The sequence below is a fragment of the Carlito syrichta genome, unplaced genomic scaffold, assembly GCF_000164805.1.
Source record: "Carlito syrichta isolate Samal-C Ts95f unplaced genomic scaffold, Tarsius_syrichta-2.0.1 Scaffold314005, whole genome shotgun sequence".
Lineage (NCBI taxonomy): Eukaryota > Metazoa > Chordata > Mammalia > Primates > Tarsiidae > Carlito > Carlito syrichta.
In genome coordinates, this window is record NW_007258101.1 from 7,566 (window position 1) to 19,418 (window position 11,853).

The following is an 11,853-nucleotide window of genomic DNA, read 5'->3' on the forward strand; positions in this document are numbered from 1 at the left end:
CCCCTCAGCCTCCCAAAGGCACGGGATTACAGGCTGAGCCACCGAGCCTGGCTCAAGAGCCACGTCTTATGCACTGCCCTGTCACCTCCCTACTTACGACACATGAACCTCTAGCTTCCCAGCTCCTGTTACTGGGGCAGAGGAAGTACCACAAACAGAAACCAGGCATTTCCACACAGTGGCCTGAGCCCTTTTGACCAATATTCAGGACATCTAATGATCTCTAAAGTAGTTGTCGACACTAGTGGTCCTTTAAGAGTTAGCTGGGGACATTTTGTAGCATGAATGCTTGGGTATTACCCACAGAGATTCTGATGTAGTCGGTGTGGCAGATAGTCTGGACATCAGATTTGAAAAAAAAATTTTCCTAGGTGATTCAAATGTGTAGCTCAGGTTGAGAACAACTACTCCAAATTTTCTGGGAATGGGGTTGTACCAGGGGCAAATTCTACCCACAGAGAATATGGTATTGACCTTATATGTCAACTACTGGTAACTCATTATTTTTAATTCTGCTACCAATAAAAAATGAATTCATTTATCCTTTAATACCATCAGTAGTTTCAGATTATAAATGTCCCATAAGAGATCAGAGCCAGTGTCTTATTTGTATGTATAACCCCCAGATCCTAATTTAGCATTCTTAAGCATTTATTTACTTCCAATCGGAAAATAATGATTAAGCCACATCCATCTCACAATGACAGGCTCTTAATGGAACACTCTATCTAAATCTATCTACTGATTATTGGTGAATTGAACACTTAACAGCTAGGCTTTGAGATAACAAAAGCAGCACACTCTGACCCTGCATTTTCTGGACATTTTCGGCAGATGTTCTAGAAGGATGAATGGTGAGAGATTTTATCTGACCTCTCCTAACGTGGGTCTGTGTGTATGACCCTGACACAGGCAGCATAACTGAAATGGCTCTGGGGCAAGGGCAAGAGAAGATTGAGGCACTTAAGCTTTGCTGACTGCTACAGAAATTGCAGTTGACTCCCTCACTCTGGTGTAATCATCAACTATTACCTGGTTAGTTTTGCCCTTTGTGGCATCCGGCCCACCCTGGCACTGGGCTGGACAGGTTCCCTGCTCTGGTTTGTGCTCTATGGTTCATTTATCCTTAGTCAGAGAGTTTGGTCATAAATTTCCCTATATATTTCCTCCTAGGATGAGGTCTGTTGTGACATCTCCTCAGACCTGACTCTAGATCCTATGTAGCTCTACTGCATTCCAACAGCTGGATGAGATGCCTTTCAGAGCTGGCAAAACCTGCTTTTTAAGGTATAGAAGAGAAAGAAAACACTGGCCTCTGAACACAATCAGGAACTGTGGGAAAAACAGAGGCCCATTAGCATCACAACAACCACTCTTGAAATCATTCCAAAGTTCATTTTCTTCATCTCTGTGAATCTTGCCTTTTCCCCAGCGTGAGTGGTTGGACTCTCCTGTCCTTTGGTCTTGAGGATCTGCCTTTAATCATTTACTTGATGCTACCCCAGGTTGATGAAACAACTCTTTTCCACTTCTGTTTTCTTAGCCCTGAGGACATATTTAATGTGGAACCCAACTACCTGAGGCATTTTTTTTCCTCAACGTAAAGCACAATAACCTCTCAATCCCAGTTTGTCTTCCCATGTTGTCCCTTTTGTGTTAGTGTACTAGAGACCAGGTTTTCGTTAAAATGTTTTCATTTAGAGAAGGCTAGGTCTTATCCTTACTTCCCTGGTCTGGACAATTGAAAGCATTCCTTACTCCAAATCTATCCCACGTCCCAGAATATTCTCAGTCATAAGGGAATGACATAGCTATGATTATTAATAATCCATTGTGAGACCGTGGCAAGTTGCAACCAATAATAAAGTGCCAATGTTTGTAATAATTTCCTCTATGAATCCAAATAGATTCAAGGATAGCCCTGTAGTAAGACCACAGTCACTCATAGATATTCCTGTGTGATTTGTTGAGATGGGAAGGGTGGAATCATAGTATGACTGGGTGTGTCTTGACCTCCAGCCCATGTCATCTATGATATAGCCCAAGTCAAACCACTGCCATGTCTGACAGCCTCTACACAGTTGAGTAGACATTATTGTAGTGTTTTAATATTCATAGGACTGTATATGTGATCCTAGGCTAAAAAAGGCCCACAGCCAAAAAGTGCCAATCAAATTTCTATGAGTGGTAACATCTGATTTTTTTTTTGAGTTGGAGTCTCACTGTCGCCCAGACTGGAGTGCAGTGGCCGTTCCCGGCCACCGCAGCCTCGATCTGCTGGGCTCTGGTGATCCTTCCGCCTCAGCCTTCCGAGTAGCCGGAATTACAGGCATGCGCTACCATGCCCAGTTGATTTTTTGATTTATTGTAGAGATGAGGTCTCGCTGCCCAGGCGGGTCTCGAACCCGCAGGCTCAGGCAATCCACTCACCTCAGCCTCCCAAAGGCGCGGGATTACAGGCTGAGCCACCGAGCCCAGCTCAACATCTGATTTTTTAAAAAATGTACTTATTTTGTATCAGAGTCTCACTCTGTTGTCCAGGATGGAGCGAAGTGGCATTACTGAGCAATCATGACTCATGGCATCTTTGACCTTCTGGGCTCAGGAAATCCTGGGATTTCAACAGGCGAAATAGTAGCTGGGAGTACAATAGGTGCAAGCCACAATGCCTATCTAAATGTAAAAAATATATACAATTTTGTAGAGACAAAGTTTGGTTTTGAACTCCTGTGCTCAAGCAATCTGCCTGCCTTGGCCTCCAAAACTGCTGAGATTACAGGCATGAGCCAGCTATCTTGACTGGATGTTTAAAGAACCAAGAAAGCTAAGATTTTGTATAATACCAAGTACCACCTGTAATCCTAGCACTTTCCAAGCCCAGGAGTTTGAGACCAGTCTGGGCATCATAGGAAGACCGCATCTCTACCAAGCAAACAGACAGAGCCAAGCATGGTTGTGCACCCCTGTAGTCCCAGCTATTCAAGAGACTGAAGTGGAAGGATCGCCAGAGCCTAGGAGGTAGAGGCTATGGTGAGCTGTAATCATGCCACTGCCCTCCAGTCTGGGCGACAGACTGACTCAGAAAAAAAAAGAAAAACTATCTAATATATTGAATAGAAAACACATTTTAGATTGAAAATGCGAGAGCATACTATATTGTCTGGGTACTATATACATGCTTTATTATTCTTGTGTTAAATTACGATAATCCTGTTAGAGAAGTTTCACAAAACTCCTTAAATATAAATGAACTCCTTTGGTGCAGGAAATATTTTGATGGCTGATTTTGCCAAGCCAGTCCTAGTGATTAATATAATGACACATGTCACAGCTGGACTGCTCTCACATCCAAAATATGTTCTAAGAAGGAAGCAACTTCAGAACTTTTATTTTCTATGCCTTGTTATCATTGCTAAATAACTCCTATCCCTACAGGCATAAGCCTTTGAAGCAGATGAACAGATAACTCCCAATTTGTAGGTATCTTGAATAAACCATCTTTAATGCCATTTTCTTTTACTTATAAAGGAGGAAAATTATTTTAAAGACCTGAGCATCAGCTACATAGCAGAGAAAAAAGAGAAAAAATATATTCTCAATCACAATTACATTATATTCTTTGGCACTGACATCTTTGGCTGATCTGAAATACTAAGAATAAATAAAAACATTGAACTTTAGTTTGGCTTGATGAAATTTTTAAAAAGGCAATTCAGGTTGTCATTTATAATTTTAGAGTCTATTTCACATATATAATGTTGTGTTACTAAGCAATGAACACTTTCATAAAAAATTTTTATTTCACACTTTTATACAAATATCCACAGGTATTTTCTAATCATGAAATAATTTTTACAATGCAAATTAGTACAAAAATGTATCAAATGCAAACAGACCAGTGACTTGACTTGAGATGACATTTTTAACAATTATAAATTTAAACACCATAACATTCTTGTTTTTTTGTTGTTAAACCCTCCCAACCCCCTTTATCAGGACATTCATTTTTATAACAAAGGTCTATAAACACTGTCAAAAATATCAGCTCCTTAGCAACCTAAAAGCCAGAGCATTAGGCTCCAAGTTAACGCGGCAAGAAACTGACACTTGAAACATGGTTAAAACCTGTTTTAGAGAAACTTTTGTAAACATAATCATTTGTAAAACCATTTTTGGTAAAACTATTTTTGCAAATAAGAATTCCAAAGTACAACCAAAATAACATCCTTAGTCTCTTAAGGGTATAAGATTTCTGAAAAGAAAAAACAAAAACAAAAAAAGCCAAAGCAACAATGGCATATACAACTGTATTTTGTTCTTTTAAAAGATTGAGACACTGCTTATGCTATATCCAAACAAATTAGCACCTGTTTGCTGTTAGTCCCCACAAAATGTTTTGAAGCATAGTCGTTAAAAAAAAATCAGCTTTCCAGCCGGGCTCGGTGGCTCAGCCTGTCATCCCATGCCTTTGGGAGGCTAAGGTGAGTGGATTGCCTGAGCCCGTGGGCTCGAAAACTGCCTAGGCAGCGAGACCTCATCTCTACAATAAATCAAAAAATCAGCCGGGCGTGGTAGTGCATGCCTGTAATTTCGGCTACTTGGAAGGCTGAGGTGGAAGGATTGCCAGAGCCCAGAAGGTCGAGGCTGCGGTGGCTGGGAGCGGCCACTGCACTCCAGTCTGGGCAACAGAGTGAGACTCCAACTCAAAAAAAAAAAAAAAAAATCAGTTTTCATATCTACTCAATCTTTATGTATAGAGTAATAATTGTCCCCTCCTTCCATCATTTTTCCAATTACAAAACAATTTAAAGTTGTTAAATTAGTCCCAAAGTAATTCTGGAAATATAGATAGGGGAGAAAACAAAACAAAAAATAGAACATCAACTTACTGATCAAATGGCTCCAATAACATTTAAAAACTTAAAAGTTATAATGTTCTGCCTGATAGAATCACTGTTTTGACTGGTTATGGTGGCTCATGCCTATAATCCCAGCATTTTGGGAGGTGGAGGTGAGAGGATTGTCTGAGCTCAGGTGTTTGAGACCAGCCTGAGCAACATGGCAAGACCTTGTCTCTACAATAAACCAAAAATTAGCCAAGCATGTGGCGCATGCCTGTGGTTCCAGCTACTTGGAAGGCTGAGGTGGAAGGGTCACCTGAGCCCAGCAGGTCAAGGCTATGGTGGCGTGGCTGTGAGCGTGCCACTGCACTTCAGCCTGGGCAAGAGAGTGTGACTCCAACTCCAAAAAAAAAAACCAAAAAGCTGAGCTCAGTGGTTCAGCCTGTAATCCCAGTGCTTTGGGAGGCTGAGGTGAGTGGATTGCCTGAGCCCAAGGGTTCAAGACCTGCCTGGGCAACTTGGCGAGACCTCATCTCTACAATAAATCAAAAATTAGCTGGGCGTGGTAGCGCACGCCTGTAGTTCCAGCTACTTGGAAGGCTGAGGCGGAAGGATCGCCAGAGCCCAGCAGGTCAAGGCTGCGGTTGCTGGGAGCAGCCATTGTACTCCAGTCTGGGCGACAGAGTGAGACTCCAACTCAAAAAAAAAAAGTCACCATTTTGGTAGTAGATATTCATTCAGTAGTCTTACACTGGATCAGTTTGGATCCACCATAGGCACTCACCATTCCTTTCAAGTCCTAAATATACAGTATTTGCAGCAGTGAGTAAACTGCACTAGAGATCAATGAACAAACCCATTTTCTCCAAGAAAAGTTACAGCACATTTTCTCCTGCAAGTTATAGCACAAAATTCAGAAATAATCACACTGGGCTCTCAACTAAAAAATATCCAACACCTGAAATAATTAAACATCTTATAGTTAATCCTATTTCTTAAACAAACTTTTTGGGTTGCAGGGGGTGGGGGTGTCTGCCATGCAGGAGATGTTATAATTTACAGATAAGTTATTAAAACAACTCTCTGGAATATTTATAAAGATTTATTATTTCCTTTTTGCAGTAAATAATTTAGAACAAACTGACGACCTCTCATATTCCAATTCCGATTGCTTAAACCAACCTGAAGAATATACTGGAGAATCTTTGGCCTTGTTAGTCAATAGCAAAATGGTTTGTAAAAAAAGAAAAAATAAATATCATATACAAGTAAGTATAAGTAGCATTCCAGTCTGCTGTGCCTGTGTGTTTTAGTGAAAGGGAGAATGAAACCTGTATGCATTTGGCATGAGCAAGTATTCACACATCTAGGAAACGGAAAAAGATGGCAGGATGGCAACATCACCTCCTATATTGCACATTTCACATACGACAGCACTTTCAATTGAAACACAACTACCCTGATGGCATAGTCCCGTGATGCGGGTCAGTGAACTCCAAGGATGTTTGCCGCGGCAGTGCTGAGGTTAGGACGGCCACTCTGTTAGTATGGGTGACTGTGGGTGCCTTCCTCCAGCTACACTACTGGGAGGATGTCGTCTGAGTGCAACTGGGCAGGCCCTTCCCCAGCACGTGTAAGTCAGCCACACCAAAAACAAAGGCAACCCGGAAAGTTAAATTAAGGCAGTTAAAGAAAAGTCCATTCCAACAGTTTAAAATTTGGTTGTGCAAAACAGGAGCCTTAGGCTACGTAACAATATCCACAGTTAAAACTGTAGGTTCGTACTGTGTGTAGTCACTTCTGAAATATGTCCTCGGTACTGGACAGGTTTTTGAATCCACCTGAATTTCTTGAGTTGGAAAAATAAAAGCAGTTTGGGTACTGTGAAGATTATTTTTGGCCCTCCTATGAGTAGCTTTCATTTTCATTCCACTTTGTGATCCACTGTTTTTTTTCAAGGTTATCATTATGTTTTTCATCTTTGATCTCTCGCTCTTCTTTCCGGATCCTTACAGCATGGTATCGGGGAACACTATCATCGTACCTAGAGCGTTTAAAGAATCCACACTGGAGAAAGGAGAAAGAGAAACAGGAACAAATGAATTAATCTCAAGAAAAGCAAGTGCACTAAATAGGAATGTCTAAGCTTTCTGTTCAGCTATGTCTACCTTTGGACTAAGAGAAAAAAGACATGGTTTTCTTTTAAGAAAGAATCAGTAGGTTGAAAATAAAGAACAGCCAATGGGGATCAACTGAAGAGACCATCAACTGCAAAACTGGAAGAAAAGTCCATTTTCACCTTGTCTTTATGTTTTAACGATGTAAGCTCCCTCTTCACTAACAATCTAAGAGTTTATGAAACAGTACGTCCATTTTAAAAATCGTTGCGATATGTAAAAGATCTAATTTTCAGTTATTAGAACATAACTTTCAGGAAACGTTTTTAAAGGCATAAAACCAAAGATTCTTTCATGCCCTTCTCCTGCTAATAAAATAGAAATCAGGTCACAGATATTTTACAAATTACTACTATTTGGATATGCCTATGTACCAATAGGTCAATTTAAGAATCTTCTCTCCTCTAAGGCTCTAGTACACACACATATCACATCTCTCATCGGCTAGGAGGTAATTTATGTTGCCTGGATTTGCTTTTGTGCTTCCAATTAAGCTGTTAAATTAATGAATCACATAGAAACTGTGCTTTGCAATAAAATCAATCATGTACCACAGAACACTCCCTAATTTTTTTTTTGCAAAAAGAGAATATTTACATTTAGATTATTGATGAATATATTTTCTTCATTTAAAAAAAAATTCAATTTGACCCAAAGTATATTTTTATTGAGAATGTCTAAAACTTTTGAATCATATTAAATTTTTTAAATGAATAAAATATGTAGGCAGCTTAGAAGAATGAGAATGATACTTAGAATGGTCAATTAATATGTTTATTATGTGACATCAACAGGAATAGAACACTTACGCTGTGGTGCAAGATAAAATTGAATGCATAGTTTTTAGTAAATCAACTGGCAAAATAGACCAAGAAGTTTGTTCTAGGTCATTTCTATGTGGGCACATTTATTATTCTGTGCAAAAAAGCCAAAGTACCAATCTATTACAAAATATGACTGCTGCTTGCCCCATTTAAACAAAGAAGGAAATTAAGGGTGACATGGAAAACAGAAATGGCAATGTTGGAATTCATCATGACAGTGCCATGGAAAGTGATTATAGGAGTAATTCTGTCCTCTCATGCCCATGTAAATGGAAAAAGGAATCCCCAGCAATTCCTGTTTCCACAGATTTACAAATAAGAGAAGCAAAACATGAATTTAAAATCAACTGAGACCCAAGGTTGAATAAGCTCTCTAGGAACATGAAACATGGTCAAACTCCATTACAACATAGTAAATTATAAACTACTCAGGGCATTTTTTGTAACAGAATTTTGTGTATTAAAGGTAACTTTGATAGAGGATTATCTTCTGAAGTTGGTCATAAAGCCCATCATGCTGATACTCATAGTTTGTTGTAATGGTCTTTGACCCGTAGGAGACACACAGGAAATGGAAGTTGCATGCTAAGCCAGCTAAAATGATTTCTGTACAACAGTAAAAAGCATTGCAAGCCTTCCCCATCACTTATTAGCAAGGAGAACAAAAAGATGACAGTCAGGAAGCCACCTCATCAAGAAAAACTATATTTCCAACATGCAACAGGTTAATAAGGCAGTCAGCACAGCTTCTGTGGGAAATACCAAAATGAACAAGAAACCAGAAATGATTTCTTATGCATCTTTGAACTTCCGAGTGGGATACTATATACTGGATCGACACATGGCAAGCCAGGCTACTGTGGAGGTCTAAAGCCTCCTTCTGTATGTACAAGATTGCCATTTTCTTCATTGCTATGGGTGATGCTCGACAATAACACAAAACAACTCACCTGCAACAGAAGATTCTTTGTGTATTTAAAAACAAACAAACCATGAGCTTCAAGTAAAAGAAATACAATAACATCCAAGCAAGGCAAGCCATTGTGGACATTTGGAAACAACTGTTAATGGGACACACATAGCAAGCGGTTGCTCTTAAAGTTAGCCACCACAACCATAGCAGGTCCCACAGCTAGCAATTAAAAAAAAACATTGATCAATTACCAATTACAGAAGTAGATCAATACTACGCATCAGAAGTAAGCCTCTCTTTATCAGACGGCTGAGCATGGATCTCAGCCTTGTGATATGTGGCATCATAATGATTTTTCTTATTTCTCTTGAAGAAACCACACTACAAGGAAGCAAGGTATTTAGTCAATGTTACAGTTTTGTGTATCAGAGCTAAAGAACAGAACATCTCAGATTTTAACCTGTTTTCCATTTACTGCTTGTTTACAAAGAGACCACTTTTGATCAACCAAAAGTGAACAGCCACTGTAGTATGTTCCATTGTGACATTCAACACACTCTATCACCATGGGTCTCTGATCAAATATTTATGCAAATGGCGCTAGTCAGCTAATTGATTTTTCTATTTGTAACAGAAATGCTAAGGACAAAAATCATTCTGAAAAGGAAAATGTATTACACATCTGATTACAGCTTTGGGTGGTTTCTTCTGGCAGCAGAATACGAACTCCAAGAGGCAAAAGGTTGACTTCTGCAGTTTATTGAGACAAAGGTTGGAAAATAAATTCTCTAAGTAAAAGTTAGCACAAATCCAAATAAAATATAGATAAACGGTGAGTATTTTTCTGCCTTTTACAGTACATTTTATGGAACAAGTACCATCAACTTGAGGCCTTTGGATCTGTGGGGTGAGTCACAATACAGATTCGAATACACTATCATGAAAGAATGATTGCTGTCATTTTCCCAAATTCTGAACCACCATGTGACCCTTAAATGGTAGGGACCCCATGCTCCTCAGGTTAGGTCACTTTAAATGAGTATAAACGTATAATTCTACTTTCTATTATAGTTTCCTTCATTCAATGATAGAGACCTTTTCCTATTTACTTGTATCTAGTTCATAAGGCCATGGAACTGCCTTTTATAAAATATAACTTGGTCAAATCTCTCCTGGAAAATTCTGCTTTCTACTCTGGCAACTCATGATAAAAATCTAGATTTGCTATGTACAATATGGCAGCTACTAGTTCCATGAGACTATTTAAATGACATTACATTTAAAATTAATCACACTGGCTGCGTTTCAAGTGCTCAATAGGCACATGTGAATAATGGCTACCATTTTGGACAGTGCAGCTCCAGAACATTTCCATCATTGCAGAAGATTTTATTAGGCAGTGTTAATCTAGACTCTTCATCTTTATATTGATTTGTGACTCTCAATGTAACTTAATACATAGTGAATACACCTAGCCAACTTTCAATAATATGTGCTAGTAAGTAGGGTGGAAAGAATGAACCAGAAACTAAGAGTCCTGCCTCCAACTTAGCAACAGTCTTTTTTTTTTTTAAATAAAGATGTGGGGTACAATTCATAATTAGGATGTAAGTGGTCATCATACAGGTAAAGTTTGGGACTACCTTTGGTCCCCACTTTGCCTGGTTTGAGATTAGGTGCCCTTATTGTTATGTGCAACCCCCTCCCTCCTCTGGCAGTTTCCTGCTGCCAATTCCTTTCTTATAGTATAAAGGTAAATGTTCAGGGTCTGCTTATGAGTGAGAACATGTGGTACTCAGTTATTTGTTTCTGTGATAAATCACTGAGTATTATAGACTCTAAATCCATTCAAGTTGTGGCAACATTCTTAATATTCCTGGGCATGAGCATCTTTATTGGTAAAATAAAGGTGATTGGACCAGCTCAGGGTGTTTTTTTTTTTTTTACCTCCAAACAAAATACTGTGCAGAATCTTGAATTTTAAAACAGATAAAATTTGAACTGCTCTGATTGAAGTGGGGATCCCCATCTGCCTAGTTTAACTTTGCTACTGACCATGGATATATAAAACTCAATTTAAGGGTCACTGAACTAGAATACTTTCTGAACCTAAAATCCTATAACATATAAAAGCAAAAAAAATTTAGTTGAAGAAAGAAAAGTATAAAATAATAAAAAAAGATTTTCCTTTAATGTTGTATAAGTTATCTGATTATTCTAAGTCCCTCTGACAATCTGCATATTTTAGAGCTTCAACACACACACACACACACACACACACACACACACACAATTAAGTCATTTAGTTCAATCCACTTATTAAACAGATGAGACAAACAGCAGCTCCAGAAAGGTGGAATGATTTGCACAAGATTATACATGGCTTGGTTTCCTTAACTCTCAACCCATTGCTGTCTCACTCATTGAGGGCTGCCAATAAGACTCTGAAAAAAGAATATCCTTGTGACTTCTTACAGAAAATACAATATCATTCTTAAATATGAAACTCCAACATTTAATTTTTATTTATTTATTTATTTCTATTTTTTGAGTTAGAATCCCCCACGCTGAAGTACATTGGCATACTCATGGCCACTGCAGCCTCGACCTACTGGGCTCAGGTGATCCTTCCACCTCAGCCTACCAAGTAGCTGGAACCACAGGTGCGCACCACCACACCTGGCTAATTTTTTCATTTACTGTAGAGATAAGGTCTCACCAAGTTGCCCAGGCTGGTCTAGAACCCCTGGGCTCAGGCAATCCTCTTGCGTTGGCCTCCCAAAGTGCTGGGATTACAGGCTTGAGCCACTAAGCCTGGCCTCAAATTTAATTTTTAAATCAAAATAATATTCGTGGCATCTCCTATATTTGCTGGCCATGTTTGTCAGAGGAACCTACAGGCTGAGGTAAACATCAGAGGTAAAACTGAATAAAATCCTACGCCAGGAGGAGTTTTGTGAAGAGCAGATATTAGGCTTCAATTACATGTCTAGAAGACAACAGATAAATTATCTCAGATTAGCCGGGCTTGGTGGCTCAGTCTGTAATCTCGCGCCTTTGGGAGGCTGAGGTGAGTGGATTGCCTGAGCCCGGGGGTG

At 39.2% G+C, this 11,853-nt stretch overlaps 1 protein-coding gene and 1 pseudogene across 4 annotated transcripts in view; both read right to left on the minus strand.

Annotated features, from left to right (window-relative positions):
• Window positions 1-1,058, minus strand: part of LOC103273335 — a 3,999-nt pseudogene extending 2,941 nt beyond the window's left edge. The window contains exon 1 of the transcript XR_505181.2: window positions 1,033-1,058. The product of XR_505181.2 is annotated as a 60S ribosomal protein L36 pseudogene (transcript). The remainder of the gene's footprint in view (window positions 1-1,032) is intronic.
• Window positions 1,059-6,739: 5,681 nt separating this feature from the next.
• Window positions 6,740-11,853, minus strand: part of ITGA6 (integrin subunit alpha 6) — an 83,869-nt gene continuing 78,755 nt past the window's right edge. For 2 of the 3 annotated variants that reach the window (XM_008070751.2, XM_021718905.1), the window contains one exon: window positions 6,740-6,908. In XM_008070751.2, the coding sequence (XP_008068942.1) occupies window positions 6,747-6,908 (162 nt within the window). In that variant the 3' untranslated portion in view covers window positions 6,740-6,746. Of the gene's footprint in view, window positions 6,909-9,006; window positions 9,137-11,853 lie in introns of all 3 variants that reach the window. The other variant, XM_008070752.2, reaches the window with a different exon arrangement.